Raw genomic sequence first — 27,132 nt, 5'->3', positions numbered from 1 at the left:
GATTCTTAACCCTGTGCCACCAGGGAAGTCCCTAGAATAAGTTTTTAATGAATAAAGTAAAAAACATAGGATTACAAAGGCAATCAATTGTATTAAACTATAGTTAGCAAAATTTTAAAAAATATTTCAGTACTATATAAATACTCAGTACTATATGTGATTCTTGATGTATTAGGTAACAAGGTTTAGAAGAGAACTGATAACTACTGTAAACTTCTCGGTAATGATAATCATACATGATATATTTAGTATCTTCAAAAATTGTCATGTGATATGAAAATATCTGTGACTTCTATTAGTGATAAAATTACAGATCCTGGTAATAGTACTGTCATTTGTTAGTTTCATTCATAACTGGAGGAAATACTAAAGTTCAGTTAGAATTTGGTGAAAATAAACTTGTAAGTCTTTCCATCCAAGTTTCTGGATTCCATCCATAGACATCTCTCTCCCTGCAAGGGGTCTGTAAACCCCAGCTGATGAGCCCCGGGACTGATGGCAGGATGGTGTAGATGCAAAAAATTAAGTTACTCAACTTGCTTGGAGACCGGAATTCAGTGGATAAAGAAGGGGAAGGAGAAAGGGAAAGGCATGAGGGGTGAGAGAATTAAGCAAGGGCCCCATTTAGTAAGTTTTATATGCAACAAAAAGGAATTAGGAATTTATTTTGAGAGCTATGATGAACCATTGAAATGTTTTAAGCACAGGTATATCAAGCTCTAACTTGTGTTCTAGAAAATTCTTCTAGACTGAAGTTTGGAGGGTGCCGTGGGGCAAGACTGACAGCAGGAGGCCACTTTGGCAGTGGTGGCAGTTCTCCAGGGAAGGATGGAGGGAGGTGGCCTGAGCTAGGGAAACGGCAGTGCAGACTCTCAATAAGTAAGGGAAGTGGGAGCAGAAAGCTATTTAGAAGACAGTATTGACAAAAGTGGATTCCCTCCTACTCCTAGACCAAAGAATCTGACAATGCTAGCATGAAAATAAAGAACTCTATTTCCATTTTCTGAAGTTCCTGCAGTAACAGACGATGAGTATAAGATACCCAGGGAAAACCACAACAGTTGCTAGAGAAGTGATGTGATGTAATGGAAAGAGAATCTCAAATGTCACCAACTGATGTGGGCCTTCTTATCTGTGTGACCATGGGGAAGTTACATAACCTCTCTGATGCCCAGTACCCTTGTTGCTAAAAAAAGACTAAGGACTCCTGCATTCCTGAGTTGTGAGACACAGGGAGAAAGAAATCATTGAACATCTTCTAAATTAAGTGCTATGAAAATGCTACTTGTGTTCGTATATTATAATCAATCAGAAAAGGGTAATTATTATAAGTCAGTGTTTACTAAGAGTTGAAGAGGCATTTGAAGAAAGCAACCCGTACAATTCCTAGCAGCTGGTTAAGTGTCATGGATCACGTGGAACTACAGATGACTCTGGAAAAAATGTGTAGTATTTAGCAAAGAGTAGGGTAAGGGTGAGGGGTGGGCAAAAGAAGGACTTTTCAGGTGGAAGAAGGGTAAGAATGACAAGATGGAGGCCCAGTTCCTGGGATAATAAAGGTGAGTTATGCCAGGGAACATAGGGTATAAGGTATAAAGGATGCTGAATGAGTCCAGAATATGGAGGACTTTGAAAACTATCCAAAGTGGTTAGTTGACACTACAGTAAAACTCATAAAAAATATGGTCCCTAACATTATTTTAAGCTTCTGTTTCATAAACCACTTAACAAAGATTTCCAATATGGAAAAAAGATTTCCAATTTGGAAATACTCAATGTTTGGATATGTCTGTTTATTCTAGTTTCAGAGGAAGACTCAGGCCAGTTCCTTCCGACAGGGTTTTGGAGCCTCTGGTAGCTTTTCTAATCCCTATGACTTTCTTTTGCCCTGAGGTAGGTGGGGATGAATAATGTAATTTAAGCTAAAGCAGATCAGCATCCGCTGTTCTCAAGAGGGTCCAAATACCTCAGTTCTTCACAAAATAAAATGCTTCTTTAATTCAAAAAACTAAAGTAAATCAAGAAAAGGAGAAAACTAAACCACAACAGGGGATATCTGAGAGGGTAAAAGAGTTTACTGCCACAAAGAAGGAGCCCAGCTTTTAATGTCAAGTTTGCCACTTCTCTGTAAGACTCTGGGGAAGTTCTATTCTCTTTCACTGCCTTTTTTCCTCAAGAAAACCTCACTACTATAATCTGACTAAAGTGCTGTGATTTCTTCAGGGGACAGTCAAGGAGGTGAAAGGCGGGGAAGAGTAGATTTAGAGACGAGAGTAAAGACTTTATTAAAGAATTCATAAGATGGGGTGGTGGGCGTGGCTTGCACCAAGGCCCTGGAGATAAAGAGAGGGGGATTAAAAACAAAATCTGTTCTAGAGGTAAACTCAGTAGGATGTGCTGATGAATTTATTGCATTGATGTTGGAAGAAAAGAAAGAGGAATAATGTTTAGGTTTCTGGCTCTAATGAATTAGTCGATGGCAATTTCAGTTCCTGAGCTGGGGAAAATTAGGGAAGGAGTAAAATTAGATAGGAGGGAAAATCAAGAGTTTAATTTTTGGACATGATTAATTCATGGTGTCTGTGAGACATTTGAATGGGAATATTAAGTAGGCAAGTGGGAATAGGAATCGGACATTTAGAGAACTGATAATTTCTTTTTTAATTAATTAATTTATTTTTGGCTGTGTTGGGTCTTCGTTGCTGTGCGCGAGCTTTCTCTAGTTGTGGCGAGTGGGGGCTACTCTTCTTTGTGGTGCGTGGGCTTCTCATTGTGGTGGCTTCTCTTGTTGCGGAGTACGGGCTCTAGGCACGCGGGCTTCAGTAGTTGTGGCGCACAGGCTTAGTTGCTCCGCAGCATGTGGGACCTTCCCGGACCAGGGCTTGAACCCATGTCCCCTGCATTGGCAGGCTGATTCTTAACCACTGTGCCACCAGGGAAGTCCCGAGAACTGATAAATTTAAGAAAGACATATGGATTGTATTTAAAGCACAGGAATGAATAAATTTGTGCGCTGCAAGAGGAGGAAGGGGAGAGGAGGGAGGGTGCATGGGAAAGTGAGAAAGATAGAGAACCAGAGGGAGAGAGAAAAGAGAAAGAGATGGTGAGACAGGGAGACAGGCGAGTTAGCCAACCACTCAGCCTGAGCCACTCCCATACACCCCTAGGATGGGGAGGAGGAGCCTGAAAGGAGACTAAGAAATAGCCCAGAGGTAGGAGAAGAGCCTGGCCAGTGCTGTGTCACAGGGCTTTTCATGGGAGAGTGGTCCACCTGGAGGCATGCCAAGAAAGGGAAAGTTGAGATGATGCATAAGTGTCCACACGACAAGAGAAATACCAAAAAACTTGATCTTAGAGTTCAAACAGAGGGATGAAAATCCATTGCAATATAAGCTTTTGAGCCTTTAACAAGAAATATTTTCATGAAAGGGGGCCAAAAAAGAATTTTAAAGGTCATCTGAGTGTTCATGAGTTACAAGGCGTTCTGATTTAGAATTTCAAGCTCATCTCAAGTCTTGGCTGGCAATGCAAGACAGATTAGAAAGGAAAACCTGGCATTAAATTCAGATCGAATGTCATTAATAACTGATTACATCATGTTGGACCTATGGGTTTGGGTATCTGTTCTTTCCTCAGTGCTTTGTGCACATATAGCTAAGGAAGCAGAGTAATTTGGTGTCATTTGATTTAATGAGATCTTGGGTAAATGAAATATCATTTTGGTAATGAAGCTGGACCTCTGCAGTTGCTCTAGGGAGAAGTATCTATAGAAGATAAATTAATTATGTTCACTAATTCCTAAGCCTCTGGAAGCATCTAAATAACTCAATAAAAGTGTGAGTTTACTGACCATGCAGATGTCTTTTGAGAAATGACCTTTAAGCAATAAAATCCATAAGCAAAGAGGTTTGAGAGCAGCGTGTCTACAAGTAGACCCATGAGTAAAATCACAACATACACCATAACAAAAAATGTAGAAAAGTAGGCTAGAAAGGTAGGTCATAATTTTGAGGTCTGTCTTGATAATATCTAACATGCTTTGAGCTCTAAGTATGTACCAGGTACTGGGGCTAAATGCTTGACACACATTATGTCATTTAATCCTCCCAACAGTTCTAAGAGCTAAGTGTTGTCATTAAACCCATTTTACGGATAAGTCAATAGGCTTAGAAATTTCCATAGCTTGTCCAATGTTACAAAGCTGGTAAGAATGCAGGTAAGAATCCTATTGGCTTTGTCTGATCCCTATTAGGAGTCCTTAACAGCTTTCTCCTATAACGGTTTGGGTGTTTCTTCTACTTTTTAGTGTAACTGAAAATGTTTTGACTTTAAAAATTTAGAGATAAACTCAGTAAAATTGGACACAATTTGGAAAATTATGCCATGTCACAGTGGCACAAATAGGAACATTCAGCGGTTAGCAAAAGTAAATTGTCACTCTTCCCATTGAGAGGTAGAGTTTATGTCTCTATCTCTCCAATCTGAGCTGGTCCAGTGACTTTTTTAATGAAGCAAATGCAGTGGAAATGACACTGTAGGACTTCCAAGGCTGGGCCTTACGAGACTGGCAGATTCCACTTCTCTCTTGGAGCCCATCCTCTTAGAAGCCAGCGGCCCTCTAAGAAGTCTGACTGTCTTAAGCCCCTGATGCTTAAGGAAGGCTAAGTTACATGGAGAGAGAAAGAGGCCAACAGAGGAGCAATGAGGCACTAGACACGAGAGTGAAGCTTTCTTGGACTTTCCGGCCCAACCTAGCCACCAGCTGAACGCAGCCAAGGAATGACCCAGCCAGCATCATGGAGCAGAGCCGTCCTAATAAGTCAATGTGAATTCCTAATCATAGAATCATAAGCAAAAAAAAAAAAAAAAAGGGGGGAGGTTGTTTTGATCACTAATTTTGGGGTACTTTTTTGGGGGTATTTTGTTATGCAACAGTAAACAACATAAATTTAGTACGGTTTGATATGATTTGGAAAAATATACTCTACTTTGGTGGGACAGAGAGTAAACATTCCTATAGTTTTACTTTGAGTCCCAGTGGCTTACATAGGATAGCCGAGATAATAAACCTACAGTTTAAATGTTAGCTCTGTTGTCCAGTGGTTAATTTCAGTAGGTCTGAGGCAAGCAGCATTTTCAAGAAGAAAAGCTAGCAGAAAAGCACTTCATAGTCTAGAACTACATTTCTTCTGTGCGTGCTGTGTATCACCATAGTGATGCATTTGTGTAATCTTTAGCCACTTTTAATATTTGGAACTTGTCCCTGATAAGTCCTTTTTGCTTTTTTATTTATATTATATACCATCTATCTTACTTTTAAGACCATCTGAGGCAGATTACAATGAGATACATATAACAAAGAGAGTTAAAATACAAACACAAGCTCAAAACCAAATTCAGCAACTGAGAAGTCATTTCTAAAGATTTGTCTAATTTGTTCAACTGAAATTTACCTTTAAATTTAGCTTTGAGTTTCCTGGCAACTGAGGCAAACCTGTGGGATTATATCATGCTGAGTGTGATTTCTTTCAGAGAAGAAAAATCTTTAGCCTACTGCTAAATTATAAGGACAATTTATTATGTGGATCTCTTCACAGGGAACAGTAAATGATAGAAAAGAAAACAGCTTCCAAAGAGATGTCATTTAGAATACAAATGTGTCTCAGACACGGAGTCTTCACATATGCCTCCGTTTAAAACAAAGCAGAATAAAATGTAAGGGACTTTTCACTTCAATGTGGGTTTTAAGATTAACTCCTCTCTCCTCTCCCCCATAATCAGAATTTCATAATATCCTATCATTTTATTTGTTTCAATAGGATGTACTGATAACCCTCCAGGTGCCAAACCATGAGGGTATAACTGGAAGCAAAAGAGAGAGAAGGTCCCTGCCCTCATAGAGGTCATATTCTAGGAGGATATTAATTAATGTAAAGGACATTCATTAAATAGCTACACCAATATGTGATTACAGATTTACAGGTGTCATGAAAAAAAAGTACAAGTTGCTATAAAGAGTATATATATAACAGGGAGATGTGATCCAAGTTCTTGGGGATGGGGTAAGATGTAGAGACTAAAGGAAAATATAATTTCTTTTTTTTTTTAATTGAAGTATAGTTGGTTTACAATGTTGTGTTAGCTTTAGATGTACAGCAAAGTGATTCAGTTTATATATACACACACACACACACACATATTATTTTTCAGATTCCTTTTACTTAGAGATTATTACAAGATATTGAGCACAGTTCCCTGTGCTATATAGTAGGTCCTTGTTAAAGGAAAATATAATTTCTTATATCTGCATTCCTACCATAATGCCTAACACATATAGGTGCTCAATTCATGTTGGCTGTTGATGATGATACTATTAAAAAAAAAAAAAAGGAGGCTTTTCAACACATACTGAACCTATTGTTTGAAAGATAATGACTTTAGGAAAAAAGGCATTGTAGAAATTTTCTGATTTTTGGAAAAGAATAAAATACATAATACAAGAGATAACTGTCAAGATACCAGATAAAAAAATTCCATCTAATTGAGATTAGGTCTAAGGGTTACTCTCAAATGCCTGATTTAATGTGTTCATTTTGTCCTGGAAGACTAATTATTAGCAATGGCCTCACCATCTTATTAGTGGCAAGGTGAGAAGGTGCAGGCCCTTTTACGTAGAAGCTGACTAATAGACAAATAAATTAGATATGACTGCTTTGCCAAAGCTGATAAGCAAGGCCCTGTATACAGTAAGTGCCAGGTCCTGGTTCTTACTATGTAACATTTAATCTTTGAGGCTAAGTGGTTGGAAGAGAAAGCAATTATATTGATGTTCTTTGGAGAAATTCATTTACAGATCGTTATTACTTAGTTGTAAGCTTTTTGTTTGTTTGTTTGTTTTTGCCTTTTAAATTTTTTAATGAACTTCTTTTTTTAGAATAGTTTTAGATTCACAGAAAAACTGAGGCGATGGTATGGAGAGTTCCCATATACCTGTACCCAATTTCCCCTATTACTAACATCTTACATTAGTATAGTACATTCGTTACAATTAATGAACCGATATTGATACATCATTAGTTGTAAGTTTTTGATGCTGTATTAGACATCTTATCAGCCATATAACTCCTAAAGCTTTATTACATAACATTTAGCAGCACTTTTTTCCCAGCTACTATTCCCACTTCCAACACATCACCACCGGTTTTTTTTGGCTGCATTGGGTCTTTGCGGTGCGCAGGCTTCTCATTGCGGTGGCTTCTCTTGTTGCAGAGCACGGGCTCTAGGTGCACGGGCTTCAGTAGTTGCAGCACGTGGGCTCAGTAGTTGTGGCACATAGGCTTAGTTGCTCCGTGACATGTGGGATCTTCCCAGACCAGGGATCGAACCCGTGTCGCCTGCATCGGCAAGTGGATTCTTAACCACTGCACCACCAGGGAAGTCCTCACCATCTTTTTTTTTTTTTTTTTTTTTTTTAATTTTATTTATTTATTTATTTATGGCTGTCTTGGGTCTTCGTTTCTGTGCGAGGGCTTTCTCCATTTGTGGCAAGTGGGGGCCACTCTTCATCGCAGTGCGCAGGCCTCTCACTATCGCGGCCTCTCTTGTCGCGGAGCACAGGCTCCAGACGCGCAGGCTCAGTGACTGTGGCTCACGGGCCCAGCTGCTCCGTGGCATGTGGGATCTTCCCAGACCAGGGCTCGAACCGGTGTCCCCTGCATTGGCAGGCGGATTCTTAACCACTGCGCCACCAGGGAAGCCCCCTCACCATCTTTTTAAAAACATATTCTTGTGTGCCAAACCTCTCTGTCTCACCTGATACACTCCAGTGTTATAGATTTTCTGCAATATTTTGCTTGCTAGAATTTACAAATAATTTTAACAAAGTAAAAAATTATACCTTAGAGCCCATCCTATTGGGATGTTCCTCCATTTCAGATATAACTGAAATTTCAATGATAAGGAAAAACTTCTGTTATGGGTTGAACTGTGTCCCCCCCAAATTATTATACTGAAGTCCTAACCATAGAGCCTCAGAATGTGAACTTATTTGGAGATAAAGTCTTAACAGAAGTAACCAAGTTAAAATAAGGTGGTCCCTAGTTCAACTTACTAGTGTCCTTATAAGAAAGGAAAATTTGGACAGATACATATGGAGGGAAGACATACAGAGAAGATGGCCATCTACAAGCCCAGAAGAGAGGCCTGTATCAGAGCCCTCAGGAGGAACCAACTCTGCTGACCCCTTCTTCTGAAGCTTCAAGCTTCCAGAACTGTGAGGCAATACATTTCTATTGTTTAAGCCACTCAGTTCACGGAACTTTGTTACGGCAGCCTTAAGAAACTAATGCAAACTCTATTTCCCCATGAAAATCAAAGATAGTTTCTGGAAGCTATTTTTACTTCTCACCAAGAGATGAATTAGAAATTTTATAATCTACCTCCACGAATTAAGTGCCATAGATGTCTTTGATATCTCTTAACTCCTTAAGCTTTATAATCCCATTAAACATATTCTTCAGTAAACTACTAATATATTCATTCAGCTTTTCTGGTTAATCACAGTAAAATTGATGTACAAGATATGGGTGTTCATATATCAAGCCCTCCAACTTGTTACAAGGATATTAAAAAAATTATTTGCATCTAGCATCATAAAAATGCCAAACTAGTCATCAAAATAGAACGCAGTTTAGAGTTCAGTGCTCAAATCTAATTTCTACCAAGCCTGACCAAACAAAAGCATCATTTCACTACCTGCGTTAAAGTATTTTAATTCATTAAGGCCTTGGGTTCTAGTTCTATTGAAAGCAGTGGAAAACACACCAAGATTTTCTTAAATTCTTAATCTCTCTCTTTATCAATACCCTCTCTGTTTAACTGAGTTTTGTTATTACAATTACACCGTCTCCCCAAGCCCTTTTAATTGTTTTTATTGATCCATTAAACATATATTGATATATGTTATATATACATAACATATATTGTTGATATATGTTATATATATAACATTTTTATTGTTATATATATTTTATTGTTATATATTGTTCATTTTTAATGTCTTTACTTTTACACAACCTCTCCACTGTTTTGCTGCTTAGCTTTCCTTGAATCTTTTTAACTACTCTAGAAACTATATACTCACAGTTTTCTTTCTTACACTTTTTTTTTTCTACAATATAACCCAAATTATCACAGATCTAGAAAGATTCAGGGTTCAAAGGAAATTCAGTCAATTTTCAGAAAGAGCATTCTATAGAAAAGATGACGTTTGTGACTAAAAACATTGAAAATACATATTTTTACTTATCAATTAACTTTGATTGTTTTTCCTTCTTGCTATGTTTTAATGTTGATCTTACAAAGATTTGAGTCTTAAAGTGTTTTAACTATTTTGGGGCCTTTTTCACCTTGCAATTTCTAGAAACTAAGACCTTGGAGCTGTCAGGATCTTCCTTACTGGCCCATTTCACTCTAACAGCCTCGGAGATGGCGAGATATTCCTGAAGGCATTGGGTTAGAAGAACACAGGTTCTCTGTTCTCCATGCAAGATGAATCTAGGGCTATTTCATGTCAGGCTTTTCTCTCTTTGGCCTTGATGTGTGCTTATCCTCCAGAGACAGGAGAGAAAGAGAGGGAGATGGGTGGAGGGAGAAAAAAAAAAGAGAAAAGAAGAAGAAAAAGAAAAAGAGGAAGAAGAGGAAGAGTGAAGAGTAAAAGAAAAGAACCTTAGGACCAGTCATTCCCCAAACAAATGGCATTTTGAGTGAATGCCCTGACCTAGGAGGAAAAAAGAGACCAAGGTGACCCCAATGCTATAAAAATAGCTCAGCGGACTCTTCCCAGAAAAATTTCACAGCAGGCTCTGGAAGGCAATTAGAGTAATATTTTGGCATCTTGAACCACCAAGGGGAAGAGTCTCCTACCATCCTAGTTACAGCCCTGATTTTCATTTCCCTTTGTTGTAAATACTTACGAAATCATTTTAGAAAGCTGCGAAGAAATAGGTGTGAGAGAAAACAAACTCTAATAGCAATTCTTTCTGCGAACGCCAGAGCCGCTGCAGAAGGAAGCTGAGGCAGCACCCAGCTCGTTTGGCTGTCTGCTCTCCCCATTGTCCTCCTCCTGCCTCCTTCTCCTCTTCCTCCCACACAGAAGCTTTTAAAATTTGCCAGCTCACTGTGCAGGCTGCCAGAGGAACCTGGCCAATTGCTGGGTCCGCCTGCCCTTAGACCAAGGACCTGGGGAGGTGGTTGCAACTGCCCTTCTTTCTTTTTTTAAAAAATTAATTAATTTTATTTTTATTTTTAGTTGCATTGGGTCTTCGTTGCTGCGCGCGGGTTTTCTCTAGTTGCAGTGAGCAGGGTCTACTTTTTGTTGTGGTGCACGAGCTTCAGTAGTTGTGGCACACGGGCTCAGTAGTTGTGGTGCACGGGCTTAGTAGCTCCGCGGCATGTGGGACCTTCCCGGACCAGGGCTTGAACCCGTGTCCCCTGCATTGGCAGGCGGGTTCTTAACCACTGCGCCACCAGGGAAGTCCTTCATGGGCTTTCTTGAGAGCTGCTGGGGTGACAAACACCTGATACTCCTTACCTGCATTCTATGGTATTGAAGAGTAATCCCCCAGCACAGCCAAACCTAGCCAGTCCCTGCTCCAGTCCAAACCCTCTAAGACTCATTGGTCAAAGCAGAAAAGCCCTCTTGAGTTCAAACTTTTCTTCACACTCAGTAGCTCCTAAGATCACATTGAAAAATGAGGAAAAACTATAACTGGGAAAATATTTTAAGGATTCTAGGTGGGAGAATACATAATGCATAATGTATAGTGTTGAAGTCAGTGATTTATATTAATATAAAATCAAAAGAGATTAGTGAATCATGACTACGTCTGTCTTGTTTGTCCTGACAGGAAAAGCATTACAGAAAAGAAGTTATGGTGTGGTCATTGATCATTAAATGATCTGAGTTCAAGTTTCCCTGCCAGCTGCTAAGGGTAGTGACAACATGTCTTTGAATCAGATTTAAGTTATTTTTCAAAGTCTTCATTTATATATAATTCATATTCGAACACAGAGAGAACTAAAATACATTAGATCCCTAAGCCATTCAACTATCTCAAGACAGAAGAAAGTGGAGGAGGAGGAAAAGGCAATGAATTAGGGACCAGTTAATATAAGGATTCATTTATTCATTTTATTCATACATTCATTTAACAAATATGGTTTGACTGGTAGGGGATATAGTGAACAAGGTAATGGGTTCTCTGTCCTTAAGGACCTTCCTGCCCTGTGGGAGATCCAGGTGGGCCCTAAGATTACAGTGCACTGTGCTGTCGAGTGCACACAGGAGGGACTCAAAGGGCTCAGATTTTAGCTACTTCTGAAGACAGCACAGTAGAAGCCATTGGAATCTCCACCATGGTTCCAGGAAGTATGATCAAATATATCTTGGAGAAATCTGACGCAGACTTCTGATTCCTATGGCCCTGAGGAGTCGTGTGGGAAATGTAATTCTCCACAGCTATGACCACCGCCCCCCCACCCCGCCTCCCCGCAAAGTAATCCTCTCTGGATCATCTTCACAGATGATCCAGTGGGAAGAGCTAACCCTGAAGCGGTGTTAGCCTCATGGCCATTCACTCCAGTGGGGCAAATGGAAATACTGGTGGTGCTAAAGCCGACTGCCTGAGTTTGGATTCTGGCTACACCTCTTCCTAGCACCATGACCTTGGACCAGTTACTTAACTTCTCTGACTCAGTTTCCTTGGCTGTGAAGTGGGCATAATGGAGTGACTGTGCCGATTACGTGAGTAAAGTGCTGCACTAGTAAGGCCTGACCCTTAGTAAACACTCAATAAACTCTAGCCTCCTGAGAAGACATAAAGGGCTTCACATAAGAAAAAGACCTTTGTTATCATTCCAATTCAGTTGCTTTAAGCAGACATAATAGAACAGTAAAGGGAAATAAGATGTAAAGGGATGCAGCATATGGAACAGTGGTGGAGAATAACCACTTCAGTCATGTTAATTTCATCTCTCAGCTCTGCTAGAGGAAACATCATAACCAGGCTGAAACCCTTTGCTTTGTTCCCCATCATTTTTAGAGAAAGGAGGAAGCTAGGGCCATCAGACCTCTTCATGTCTCTTCTGACCATGCTGGATTGTTTGACGTCACAGACAGGATGTACAGCAGTGAAGGATACAGACTCTGCAGCCAGATGCTTTGACCCAAACCCTAACTCTGCCACGAACTACCTGTATGATGTAAGACTACTTCCTCCTCCTCGGTCCACCTCACCTTCTTCATCTGTGATATTGGGATAACAATAATATCTCCCTTAGACTTTTCATGTTTGAGAACTTAAATATGTAGTATACGAAAGCCTCTTAGAACAGTGGTCAGCGATATTAGTGCTGTATAAATGATAGTTATTATAAAATGTGTCATTAGTAAAGAGCAATGCAAGGGATTGCTCAAAAGCATAAAAGTATCACATACTGAGTCAAGACAAGTTTGACAAGAATTGTGTCCTGTCAAAGTTGGTGGTCATGAGGCAGTTAGCTCTAGGAAGACAAGAGCTGGATTTTGTCCCTGCTCTATTTGCTAAAAAAAAAAAAAGAATGAATAAGGCATAAAGCACTGAACTACTTTGAGAGCATAATAAAGAGGAAAGCACACTTGATTTGGAAGTGAAAACCCTACCTGTGAGGGGTGGTTTGCCTCATTTTAATTTGAGTAAGTGATTCACCTGCCAAGCACTCAGTTTCTACATCTTTAAAATAGGGAGGTCAATGAAAGAATTTCCAAGGTGCATTCCAAATCCAAAATTCCATACTGGTTAGTTATCCTTTGAAATGTTACAAAAGATGTATAGAAGTCTTTTTACATACCTAGCATATTTCCAAAACGGATTATCAAGTTTGAAGATAACGTCATTTGTTGGTGTTTTCTGAGTCATAATGCAAGAATCTGAACCATGAACAAATCTTTAAATCCATGAAAATGGATTATCTTTAGCATACATGTTAACTTTTAAAGCTCTTGGATTGTAACAATAAAACTGATAAGGACATTTTTGCATTCATCTTAAACAAATTTTTCAGAGATTCTAAGAATAAAACATAATCCACTGGCATCTAATGTTAATTTATCATTAACACATAGAGAATGAAAGCAGAACTCTTACTGAGGTTAGCTTAGCAAGTCTCAACTAAAGCTGATTTAGTTGAGCTTTTAAGACATGAGTGTGGAAAGCATCAATCCAAAGGATTTGGGGAAACTAGCACCGGGAATGCCTTTCTTCAGATTGTGTTCCTTGAAGCTGGGTTCCCCAGAGCTGCCTCAGTCATGACTGAGGGTTGGAAAGGAGCTTCAAGAGACATCAGCTGAGGACTGGCTGCCTTCATAGGTTTTATAAATTGGGTAATGGCATAAAGATTTCATTTGGGGAAAGAAAAGAGTCTGTTATGGAAAAGAAAAGGTGGTAGCATAATTTTGTTTGTTTGTTTGTTCTTAAATATTTATTTATTTATTTTGGCTGTGTCATGTCTTAATTTGTGGCACGAGGAATCTTCATTGCCACCTGCGAGATCTTTGTTGAGGTATGTGGGATCTTTTTTTTTTTTTTAGTTGCAGCATGTGGGATCTAGTTCCCTGACCACGGATTGAACTCAGGGGGCCGCCTATAATGGGAGCGCAGAGTCTTAACCACTGGACCACCAGGGAGGGAAGTCCCTAGGAGCATGATTTGAATTAGAAAGTATGGATTAAGAACATGGGCTTTGGGTCAAAGAAAGTTTGAATTTTGGCTCTGCTACTTTTTAGCTAAGCGATCTTGGGCCGTTTGTTTAATCTCTTTTAAGCCATACTTTGCACATTTAATAAGCTTTCTTACTTCATAGGGTGACTATGAGGGTTTAAAGAGCTAACACATGTAAAGCGCTTGACCCATAACTTCGAGAACACAGTAAGCACTCAATAAATGGTGCTACACTTACTATCCTAAATGAATGATAGGGTGGATTATTCTGCCTTCCCCTTTCGTGACCTTCTTACGCTCCTCTTGAAATGTCTCAGGGGCATAGAAAACACTATTTAAGCTTTCTGCCATCAAAATTTGGGTCCAAACCTCCATGTTTTAAGTAAGCCCTAAAAAACCTATGGCTTTTTTTCCAAGATCTATTCATGGTTTAATGTGGGCACAAAGGTTCACTTTGTAAGACTGTCTAAGTAGGTTAAAAATAAAATGTGCAGAAATGTGTGGAACTTCAACAATAGAATATAAGAAAAATGGATTATTCTTAGCTGGGAACAAAGGCATTCTAGTATATAAACGTATATGCAGATGCATAGAAAAGATCTGGAAAGGATAGACACTAACACAGTAACAACAGTTACCTCTGGAGAAGGGAGGAGGAGGGATTTACCTGGATATTATCTTAGTGTTTTACACATTTATTTACATATTAGCTGTGTAAATAAAGATCCCAAACAAACAAACGAAAAGCAAAACCTAAAGCAAAGTCATGGTACAAACTGAAAAGAACTTTCAGAAAAGAGAACGTATGGACAAGAATCAAGGACTTTATTCTTAGGGCCATCCATGACTTGACACAAAGTCATATTCTGCTTAGTTCTATCCTTGAAGAGTAAGGACAGCAGGAGGGGGGATTTCTGATCCTATCTCCAGCAAGTGATAGACCCAGGTTCAAAGGCAGATGAAGCTGCCAGCCAGATATCTTGGTGTAAAGTTCTTTCTGCAAGTACTCAGATTAGACATCAGTACCCTGGTTAGTTCTTTGTCAAATCCAAGGTCTACAGAGGCACCAACTGAAGGCTATTGGTAAATCATGCTCTTAAGCAAAAAAGAAACTAGACAGTAAATTAATATTGTTATTAGTACATTTCAATAGCAAAGAAAATAAGAGAAAACCTAAAAAAATCAACTTGAGTCTCCTCTAGTGGGAGACCTTGCCTGCTGCTGGGGCTCCAGGAGCAGCGGCCAGGGCAGCGTGGGTTTTGCTTTGGTTTTAATGCATATGTTTTGGCCCTTGGACTTTAGGGAAGATTTTGCTTTACTGATGAGAATTCAGTCACAGGCGTGTGGGAACCTGTGTTAGCCCTCTGGCCTGGCCTGACACGCTGTTCCCAGCCCTGCCTTCCCAGCTTGCCCACTTGGTGTAGGAGGTAGTCCAGCCCAGTGTATAATTCACTGTGTGCTGCTGCTGGTTTAAGTGAAGGGCTAATGTTTCAGGAGCAGCACAGAAAAGACCTGAATGAAGGGACAGAAGAATGAATGAAGAGAGCCATTTTGATGGAGTTGCCCCAGGGTATTAAATAAGCTGGGCAGCTGGGGACTGAGGGGAGCTTCTGTTGCTAAAGAAACTCTCCATAAGAGCGTCGGTCATCAGTTGCTTAACAATCATTCATTTCTTACCTCCCACTTGTGTATAAATTTGCAGATTTACGCAGACCACCAGTGGGACCATTACAATGAACTGAGTTTATTGTGAAACACACAAAAAAGAACCTCCCCCCCTTTATTTATTTAATTTTTTGCTCATTTACAAGCAATGTAACATTAACTCTCTGAATAGAACAAGGAATTTAAGAAATAAAAGTATACAGCAGCATAACCCCATATTATCACTTGAATTCAGACTGCCCACAAAAAAGAAAGGCAGTTGTACCAAGTAAAATTGAGGCATCCTTGAAACAGAGGATTTAAAATGCTAGATTCCATCATTTCTGTAAAAGGTCATTCTAGTCCTTTGCTATTTTTACCATAGATAGAGACTCAGCAAGTTATTGGCTGGACGGATTTGGAAAGCTAGAAGCTGCTGCTTCTGAGGCAGGAAGACGATAATGCAGCACTTGACACTGAGTGAATGAAAGGTGTGGGAAAAGTTGAAGCCTTCAAAGCTAACAGAAAGCAAGAGTGCGCTACTGAATTAGTCCCTGACTAAATTGCTAGCCATAACTCTACCCAGGCCGATTCTCTTTGAAACTGCTTGTAATCTTGTGGCTTTGAGAAATTCCCATTCCCAGCTCTAAACCTTCCTTAAGACATCTCAGCCCAACCCCCTCCTCCCAAAGCAACTCTTCCGGGCCCCCACCCACAAATTTGTGTCAAGGCAGGTATATTTCCTAGCTGGACCACTGCTACCAGACACGCGGCTTCCATTCAGGGTTCTGCAACTGAACCTTAGGTTTACCTCAGGCAAGCAATCAAAGGCATTTCAGACAAGAGCAGACAACAAAAGAAACAGACAAAACCTGTCCTTACCCGCTTCTTAAAAAATTGGAAGGCTGAGCATTTCTTGACTGGGAATCCATTCATGTCTTTGTTTACCATTTTCCACAGTGGGGAGTTCACAGTTATAGATCCAGGTGGCACCTTCCTGGTCAGTGCATCTGGTTCCCGGTGTGCCTCCTGGAGATAGTTAACGAAGACCGAGCGGGATGGAGAATCTCGCAGGGCTCAGGTTTTCACTCACACATTCTGCAGCACTGGCTACTGCAGCAACCTCTCCCCGCTCTCAGTTGTCACCGGCAGTGGCTCTTCTCTTTCCATCATTGCTCCGAAACGCAGGCATCACCGCTACAGGACCCCGGGATGCAGCGGATCCCGGGGAGAGGCTCCTGCTGCCGCGGAGCCGGAGAAGGGCACCCCCTGCGCGGCCCCAGCTACCTGGCCGCTCTGCGGCGGGTGCACTGGGCGAGTCGCTCTGCTCCAGGTGATGCGCTTCTGGAGGCTGCTGGAGAGGAGAGCTGTTTTTGATTGTGCAAGTTCCAGTGGGAGCAGTAGTTAAGCAGCTGAGAGAAGGAGTAAGAAAGACCAGAAGCCAGAGGGAGGGAGGGAGAGCCGCGCCACAAAAGCAGAGGGAGAGAGAAAGCAGGGCTGGAAGACGCAGCAATTCACGAATATCTGAGCAGCGGATGGAGAGAAGGCACCAGCGCAGGAAGCCCTGAAAAGCAGTTGACTCCCCTTGGGAGGGTTACTTTAATAGCTTTTTTCTTTTCTTTTTGTTGTTAGGACCATTTAAATCAAACTTTCATATAAAATGCAGAACGTTTTTATTTTATGCTCACTGAAAGTCTGTTCATATGTATTCCTGGGAAAAAAAGGCTCTCAATGGAAACGTAATCAAATTTATTCCTGATCTGTCCAAATGTGGAGAAAAATGAAATAAAGTGCAAGTGTACACATAACAATGGATGATCTCTCATTATGTAGGACCTTTCTAGTGTCCTCTTCCTACTTGTCATAATACAGTGGGCAACCGAGAACGTAATTGTGTGCGTGTGTGTTTTCCACTAAAGGAGTCTGCTTAAAAAGAACACAATGGGCATATATCCAAAGTGTTTTATGCAAAAAATACAAAGAGCATTACCCAAAAGTTTAACTGAATCCATCTGACAGAGAGGAAGGACTCACAGTGAATAACCTATACCCCATCAAGCGAAAAACTATCCCCCCCCACTATACTTTTTACTCATGTTATTCTTTGCACATTACATTCATTTTAAAAAGCCATGTAATTTGTGTGTGGCTTATTTTTCCATTTTTACTTTTTCATGTTGATATTTTATGAGGATTTTAAACAGTTGATAGCTAAATAGAGCAAAGAAAATAATCTTGGCATCTGTCAACTGGGCACTGCTACGACATCAGTGTGTGGCTTTCTGTCCATCACCTGACCTCACACGCCCCTCAGACGGTGTCTCATCCATGAAATGGAGGCAATCACTCGGTCATTCACTCACTCCTTCATTTATTTAGTCATTCACTGGTTTGCCGTGTCATTCTACGTATCCATTAAATCAGATCCCAAAGCAGCAAGTGTCCCCAGGAGGTAGGGCCTTTTCTATGTCACCACGAAGGAATATAATTAATAAATAAAGGAAAGGCACAAAGTCTACTTGATAAAACAAATGGCCAGATCATTAAAAACAATATAGCTAACATTGTTAACATATTTATATGACAGTCTATGGCAAGAGGAGAAACATACAGGTTCACTGGGGAAGAGATGCACTGATTTCATTGAATTGGAATATAAATCTTTATAGCTGGATCAGGTTTTTTGGGGCATAACCATGAAATCTTGTTAGTTAAATGCTTTGAGATTTCCAAAAGAAAATGCAGCACAACCAAATGACGGCATGATGACTGAGAAAAAATAAACTATTCATTTTGGAGAGATACGTTAAGCTATCCGAGATGCAAGGGTATATATTATTTAATCTCCAATATCGATAGCTTTTTGTGGTTCTTCTGAAGAGTTCATTAAAATTCTGGTAGTTCGAAGAAAATTTCCTTGTTGTTTTTTTTTTTTTGGCTGTGCCGGGAGGCTCGCGAGATCTCAGTTCCCTAACCAGGGGTTGAACCAGGGCCACAGCAGTGAAAGCCCAGAATCCTAACCACTAGGCCACCAGGGAACTCCCCAAAGAGAAATTTTCAAAAAAATATAATTGAATTTTCTTTTTAAAATTTTATTTATTTATTTTTGGCTGCATTGGGTCTTGGCTGCATTGGGTCTTTGCTGCTGTGCGCAGGCTTTCTCTAGTTGCGGTGAGCAGGGGCTACTCTTCGTTGCGGTGCACGGGCTTCTCATTGCGGTGGCCTCTCTTGTTGCAGAGCATGGGCTCTAGAAGCACAGGCTTCACTGGTTGTGGCACACGGCCTCAGTAGTTGTGGTGCATGGGCTTAGTTGCTCCGCGGCATGTGGGATCTTCCCAGATCAGGGCTCGGGCCTGTGTCCCCTGCATTGGCGGGTGGATTCTTAACAATTGCCCAACCAGGGAAGTCCCCAGCACAGCTTTTTTATTAAAAAAAACTCTCATGTTAAAAAGAATCCTTTGATCCTCTATTTGCGTTTTTGTAGTATATTTACTTTTCCTCCCAAGAATAATGTTTAAACTATAAGGCAAAGAATAAAATAAAGTAAATAGGTAGGACCGACTACCAATATATAAATGACATGGAAAGAGGTTATACCGATTTGGAAGATCTGGTTACTAACCTCCCTTCTCTAACTGTGTGACCTTGAACAAGTCCCTTCAACTCACTGAGCCTCAGTTTCCTCATCTGTAAAATAATAATAACAAAATGCATCCCATCTACCTCATAAGGCAATTGTCAGTATCATTTTTTTAAAAATTTTATTGACGTATAGTTGATTTACAATATTGTGTTAGTTTCAGGTTAGAGCAAAGTGATTTAGCTATACATACATATATATACATATTCTTCTTCAGATTCTTTTCCATTATAGGTTATTACAAGATAATGAGTATAGTTCCCTGTGCTATACAGTAGGTCCTTGTTGGTTATCCATTTTATATATAGTAGTGTGTATATGTTAATCCCAAACTCCCAATTTATCCCTCCCCCCTTTCTCCTTTCATAACCATAAGTTCATTTTCTGTGTCTGTGAGTCTGTTTCTGTTTTGTAAATAAACACATTTGTATCAATTTTTTTTAGATTTCACATATAAGTGATATCATATGATATTTGTCTTTCTTCTTCTTACTTATTTCACTTAGTATGATAATCTCTAGGTCCATCCAAATTGCTGCAAAAGTATCAAATTATATATTAAAAGGCCTCGTAAAAGAATATATAACTCTACAGTTTTGGTCTTACTAAAGCAAGAGACATATACTGCTGTAATACTTTTTAGAAAGTTTATCTTTCCATAGATTAAAGTGTTTTTGTGTCATACACTTAGTTGTTAAATGGAACACAGATTCATTTTTTTTCTTTAACAACCTGGAAAACCAAAAGATGATAAACAACAGAAGATCTATCTAGTGACAAATGTCCCTAAGGAGAAAAGGATATAAATAGACCACATGATGAGAAATGTTTTACATTCCTCTTTGGCCCAGATGACTTGATCATTTGCTTAAAACTCCAGCCACAATGGTAGTGATGTATGTATGAAATTAGGAATTAGGAGAGCCCACTGGGAATTATGGGTTGTTTTTGTACAGATGAAAGAATTTTTGTCTTAATTAGAATTCTTTGGTTTCACCAAATTAGATTTCTTTTTATTTAATTCATGTATATATCAAAGGAAAAATTACAAAAGAAAAGCCAAACATTGAATATCAGTTCATGATATTTTTCTTTGAGAGAGAGGATTATGTACACACAAAGAATCAATACCAGAATGGATTCATGGAATTTTGATGCTGGTAGCTATGGATTGCTGTCCCTTTTGTAGATAAGAGACTAAGTAAGGATAAAGTGCTGCGTCCCTACAGTTGGTTTCCATTCTCACTACATCCAAAAAACAGTCATGCAATTTATAGATATACAGCTTCCTTATAGAGACAGTATTTATCAACTGTGTTCTTCTGATGGGAAAAAAAGTCAAAAAATATTTTCAGTGTTAATTGATTTGGCACTACTTATTGAATGTCAAGTCATTATACTTATGAGAAAAAGAACAAACCAATAAAAAGAAGACCTGTATTTGTCTTGGCAAATCCTATCTAATGATAATATTTAATTCACATTTAAGGTATTTGACATTTTTCCAGGGATATCGTTTTAGCCAGATCACCAAATAAACTGGACTTTTATTTATCTCTATTACCTGAAACATTTTTAGATAGAATTACAAAATTTAGTTCCTTAGTTCAAGAGAAGCTGTAGCAGCTGATTGAAAATTCAAGCCACCTCCCTATATTTCTCTGTTACTTGCTTTTTACCTGGACCTGCTCACCCACACAGGCACACACACATAGACCTCTCTTTCTTTGTGTTTTCTCTCATTACTTCGATATAATAAAATGGTATCAAACATATTTGTGACAGCTTTCTCTGACACGAAGGCATAAAGAAATTGGCTCTTTCTTGTGACGATGTGACAACATGTAGCCCAAGGGGACATATCAACTTGTTAGTAATTGCTCATTTGAATATTAGTGATAATTCATTCAACATAAACAGTGAATTTTACAGCTCTGCCAGATTTCATGTTTACTTCTGTTCCCTCGTTTAAATCATACAAAAGATTTAGAACCCGCGAAGATTGTTTATTTTAAAGAAAATATATTCCTTTGAACTCCCTTTAGACTTGACCATCTTTATTACAGTGATCTCTTTTCTCCTGAGTCAGGATAGTTTCAACATGTAGCAAGCAAGACTTTGTGTAAATCTCACTGATGGAGACCTGGAAAACATACAAATACACACTCCCACTTGCACACACATGTGCATACTCAGTGGCAACGAATAGAGCAGGTCAGCAGAGCATCCTGCAAAGGTCATTATCATCTATGAATTAGATTGCCTTCTGAGTGACTTTGAGAAATGAAGTAGAAACTCTAGATGGTAATGGATTTTATAGTCTTTTTTATAAGATGTAATTTTTGGCATGGGGGATATTTTTAGTGACTTCTTTGTTTTTCTTTCAGCATTCAACCTTTGAGATCAGGTTCAATAAAATTCCTAAAAATGAGGTCAGAAGTCATATTATTGATTTGATTTGTCGAAAAGATGTTCATTAGTTACTTCTCTATGTAGAGCACCAATGAACCATGGCGTGGAGGGTTGCTCCTGTCAGCCATCTCATCGTGCTCTGTATGTGATGCAGTAGGCTATTGGGATTGGTATTGATTGAGAAGACACTAGAGGGAAACTAGTAGCCTGTACCAGAGTCCTGTTTTCTCTATTTTATAGGCATGATCCTTGGCTTTATCTCTATGAGTCCCATGAAATGAAAAGCTGAGTCAATTTCTCAGATAATTTAAATCAGAAGGGAGAGTGAGCTGGGTGGATAGGTCCAGCAGCAGGAGCGGCCCCAGCAGAGACAGAGAACCAGAAACCTCATATCCTAGTATTCTAGAAATTGCTGTGCCTTAGGGTGAATTGATCCCTGAACGTGATTGGCTTCAATTTGAAACTCTCTCAGAGTTTACCTGGGGTTTATTTGTTTTGTAAATTATGCTTATTTAAATTGAACACAATTTCATCTCATCTGGCTTATTTTGTTTTCAAGGGAAATCAGCCACCATGAATAGACTGTCAACTCAAAATTATTGGAGTGGCAATAATAAGCATTGAAATGAATGGGGTCTCCCCTCCAGTTAATATGGTTTAGTAGAATTAGCATGGCTTTGTGTAGGTGGATTGGAATTCTCCCTCTGAAACTTACTAATTATGTGACCCCAGGCAAGCTAAAAATAGAATACTACCTATCCAACTGATTGATTGTGAAAATTAAAGGAGATTTAATATACACACGTGTACATATATATATACTTATTTATATATTTATATATATACCTATTTATATATTTATATATATACCTATTTATATATATATATAGGACAGTTTTAAAACATGGTTTGCTAATTCTTCAGTTCTGCTCTCTCACTGACAAGTGAGGGGTTGGTGACCCCTTACTTTGAATCCGGGTGGGCTTGTGTCTGCTTCAACCAATATAATACAGTGGAAATGCTGTTCTGTGACTTCTGAGGTTAGGTCATAAAAGGCCAAGTTGCTTTACTTTGTTCACTGTAACTGTCTCACTTGGAGCCCTGAGCCACCATGTAAGAAGTTTGTGGCCCAAAGACCACAGTGGTGTGAAGAAGCCCAAACTGCATGAATAGGACAGGAGTAGGCTCTCTGGTTGACGGTCTCAACAGAGCCCAGCCTTCAAGTCATCCCAGCCCAGGAACCAGACATGTGAGTGGAAATTCTTCAGATAATTCCAGCCCTGAAGTATTTGAGTCATCTCAGCTGTTTGAGATTTTTCAGCTGAGGTCCCAGGCTTTGTGGAGCAGAGGTAGAATTTGTGAGCATAACAAAATGGTATTCATCTCTGACTATATACATCATAGATTTTAGGTGCGATGCTGGGTGCTAGGACATTTACATAGAATAGTATTTGATCACAGCCAGTACCTAGAATTGTAGAATGTAACACAGAACTGCAGAGGACCCTAGAGATCTTTCAGTCAAACCCTTCATTCTATAGATGATGATATTGAGGCCCGGAGAGTGACTGACTTACCCAAAGTTACATCCTAGTTAATGACTTTCCATTTTGAATCTAGCCAATCACAAGAATATATGAAACCTATACAAAAGAGAAGAGAAAATGTAGTAAAATGTATCCATCAAGCAATAGGACAGCAAGTATTTGTTGACAATTCAATCATTCCTTAAGCACAGGATTCAGGATTAGGTATCACTCACATTTCTTTAGGCTCTGACTCATTTTTTCTAGACCCAGCCTTTGGCTACCAATGCTTAGTTTTATAAAGGCCTCTTTAATAAAATTTGCGTGAGGAGTTGTAGCTCCTCCTTTTAGTGACTTTGCTTTTTCTTTCTTTCTTTCTTTCTTTTTCTTTACTGATTACAAACTCAGTCAAACAACTGCTCCCTATAAGTAACCTTCTTAATCAAAAGAGATAAACTCAGACAAACAGGATTCTGGTAAATGATTGAGAATTTAATTGAATTTGCATCATAACATTTTCATGAAACTTTCCCCAAGTTCCTAAAGTCAAGAGATCTATAAGAAGTTGAATAGGAGGTTTAGACTTTTTCAGATGGGATGGGAAAAATAATGTTTAGTTCAAAATATAATAACACATTCTGAAGAGAAGCTGGCTACTTTGGGAAGTTATGTGCAATCAAAAATCACTTGGACTGTGAAAGGTCATCTATTGTAAATGGGTAAACACATTTTAGCGACTGTGTTTCTCATTTGATTTGGCCTTTCCTTCTACACTATCTTGTCACTGAAGTACAGACTTGACATTTGGACAGAAGCTGTTGAACGAAGTGGGGAAAGACCAGCATGTTCTTCTAAAATTCTCATGTTTATTTATTTATATTTTAAAAATACTTATTCCTTATATAGCCTATCGTTTTATATTTCTATTTTTAATTTTTAATATAGGGTTTTACTAGAGAGTTCTGCCTTGATTCCCTTGTCAGCTTTGGCTGAGCAAAATACCAATATTTAACTTTTCTGGAAGGGCTGAAAGTATACTTTCAGTGGAATACTCTTATTTTTACCCAGTGTGTGTTACTTTTATAATAAAATAGACCACTGAAAAGCTTTAAAAATGTAATATAAATTTATGTTTTATTGCCAGGTATTCTAGATAGTGCACAAACATGAAATCTTAAGGAAAATATGACCTCTCTATTTTTAAGGGTCTATATGCTAAGCTGTATTTATTTAGTCTACTAGATACATATCACCACTGTTTGGGTGAGGAAGGAGATACAGTCTAAATAAAGGACAATGAGTTTCACCTCTTTACCTCAAGGATTCAATATGCATATTTAAATTAACAACAGAGGAATAATGAAGCAATGGGTTATTGTACTAGAGGCAGTGGGGTCTAATGGCTAAGAGTAAGAATGCCTGGGTTTGAATGTATGTCTTCATCATTTCCCTGCTATGTGATCTGAGACACATGATTTAAGCCTTCCAAGCTCGTTTCTGATCTTTAAAGATGAGATAATAGTTGTATCTATCTCTTTGAGTTCTTAGAATACTTGAAAGATATATGTGAGTTGTTTAACAGGGTACTTGGTGTACTGTAGGAGATAAGTAAGGGTTGGTTATTGTCGCTGTTGCTACCTGGAAACATTCATAGAAACAGATCTCTTTGAAACCAGCGGCTACAAAAGAGCATTCAGAGCACAGAAGGCAGGAAGTGTTTTGAGTATGCTTTTGGGTGCTGGACAATACTTTCATAGGACAGTGGACCTAGTTATTAGAGGGGGTCTGAGGATATTAACCCAAAGCAATCACCTGCAAGTAAAGATTTTCTTTAAGTCTTATGTTTTAGCTTTTGAAAAATTCACGCCAATTTTGTATTATAATTCCATAATATATGCTCCTAAGTGTTAACATAAGAATAATATGCCTCCTTCGCCTTGCACTGCAAGTCCTCAAGTACAATTTCTGTTCCTGGGGGCTGAGACCTACTTTTTCTGTGGCTTCTGGCACTCTGTCCTTTATGCCAGATGGAGAAGCACAAGGGGAAGAGCAGAAAGAAGTCACATGCAGGCTGGAGGCAGGAGTTTAAGCTGGACCAGGTTATCCACTTTATAAAAAGGGTGTTAAGTGAAATATTCCAGTAGTATTTACAATAGCAGGTACTAGATTGTGAGTGTTTTTTTTTTTTTTTAATTTAATTTTATTTATTTATTATTTTTGGCTGCATTGGGTCTTCGTTGCTGCGCACGGGCTTTCTCTAGTTACAGTGTTGCGGAGCACAAGCTCTAGGTGTGTGGACTTCAGTAGTTGCAGCACACGGGCTTCAGTAGTTGTGTCTCGTGGGCTCTAGAGCGCAGGCTCAGTAGTTGTGGCACACAGGATTAGTTGCTCCGTGGCATGTGGGATCTTCCCGGACCAGGGCTCGAACCCGTGTCCCCTGAATTGGCAGGAGGATTCTTAACCACTGCGCCACCAGGGAAGTCCCAAGAATAGAATTTTTAACTGAGTGGATGCAGGGCATGGAAGCATATTATGGTGGCTAAAAACAAAGACTCTGATGTCAGACTACTTGGGTATAGTTCTTCACTCTGCACTGTGGTGTAGCAATGTGACCTTGAGAAAGTTACCTAACTTCCATCCCTTAGTTTCCTCAGCTAAAAATAGAGGTAGAACTACACGTATTTCATAGAGTTTTTATGAAGATTGAAATGAGTTAATATATGAATTTTGAAATATTTCCTGAGCAGCTCTGTGCAATTATTTGTTTGTTGCTATGGGAAGTTCCTCATAACTACAGAGAAGTTATGTGTAAACACGGAAGGAGCCGGTGTTACAATCATGTTGGTCAATGAATTGATATTTCTGAGGTTTCTCCCACTGTTATAGACTAGGGGCCAGGTGGGCTAAGGAAATGAGTGAGACTGTCAGGAACTGAGGTGAATGGGGCTCCCTGAAAAGGACGGCTGCTACTCAGCCCCAGTGAATTATCGCCCATGGAAATATCAGTCCAGTGATGCCAGATCTTCTGACATGTTAGAGAAGCTGCACAACCATATATTTATGAAAAATATTCTAATTTTTAAAACTGTTTATGAAACAAAAAATTATTTATAGGCTGAATCCAGCCTTTTGTGGCCTCTTCTAGGTTCTCTGTTGCCTCAGGGGATATACAAAAGCATTTTCTTTCAAGTTCCCCACCAAAAAGAGGAAGAAAGAGGTTGCTGGGCTCCAGGAAGACAATTTCCAAAAGGCCGTGGTTTTCTCAAGTCTGGGCGCTAGGGAGGCTCAGGCTGAGTAGATATGCCACATAGTATAAGCTGGGATGGGGTGATCCCTAGACCTGGAACGTTCTGTGTGCGTGTGTGTGTGTGTGTGTGTGTGTGTGTAGGGAGATGGTTCTTGAATGTCCCACAGATGGTGACATTTATTGCACTTTAAGTTTCAGGGAACAACTCATATTGGCTACCCATGTAAATGACTATTTTTAGTATCATTCAGACTCCTATTGTTTCATCCTCAGACATACTCTACAATATGGAAGAACCAAATGTAGCTAAAGGGATGACACTTATTGATAACTGCTACCAAAAGTAACATTTGAGGCTGTAATTTCAACCAACATTCATTCTACAACTATTTCTTGAGCATCAACTACACACTACCCTAGTTACAGTCTTCTGTCTGGTCCTCCTTGTGAAAAGCAATGTGACTATGTTGGGGTTCAGTGTGGGGCAGTGAAGGCAAAGGGGCTCATATGAATTTGGGGGCAGGAAACTTTGATCTCATGTGCCCAGGGCTTTATCAAGCGATCCAATCAGCAAAACCTCATTCGGAAAACTAAACAGTAAAACTGACCATCATTTTATTACTATAGTTCAAGTAGAAAATAAAATGCACCACCATGAGGTTATCATACTTACCCTGTGTCTAAAAAGAAATCAGCCACCAAACCAGGTTGAGAATGTAATACTACTTCCTTCAGCTTTAAAAAAAAAAGTTATTGAAATACAGCTGATTTACAATGTTGTGTTAGTTCCAGGTGTACAGCAAACTGATATATATATATATATATATATATATATATATATATATATACATATATAATATATACATACGTATATATTATATATATATAATATATACGTATGTATAT

The 27,132-nt window shown here is 39.2% G+C and overlaps 1 protein-coding gene across 1 annotated transcript in view; it reads right to left on the bottom strand.

Moving 5' to 3' along the window:
- SGK1 (serum/glucocorticoid regulated kinase 1) overlaps nucleotides 1-16,714 on the bottom strand; it is a 112,216-nt gene extending 95,502 nt beyond the window's left edge. The window contains exon 1 of the mRNA XM_036871341.1: nucleotides 16,284-16,714. Within this exon, the coding sequence (XP_036727236.1) occupies nucleotides 16,284-16,352 (69 nt within the window). The 5' untranslated portion in view covers nucleotides 16,353-16,714. The remainder of the gene's footprint in view (nucleotides 1-16,283) is intronic.
- Nucleotides 16,715-27,132: the final 10,418 nt, after the last annotated feature.

Source organism: Balaenoptera musculus, chromosome 12, assembly GCF_009873245.2.
Source record: "Balaenoptera musculus isolate JJ_BM4_2016_0621 chromosome 12, mBalMus1.pri.v3, whole genome shotgun sequence".
In the NCBI taxonomy this organism is placed as follows: Eukaryota; Metazoa; Chordata; class Mammalia; order Artiodactyla; family Balaenopteridae; genus Balaenoptera; species Balaenoptera musculus.
The sequence above is the reverse complement of the archived record's forward strand: the minus strand, read 5'-3'. Positions and strand labels throughout refer to the sequence as shown.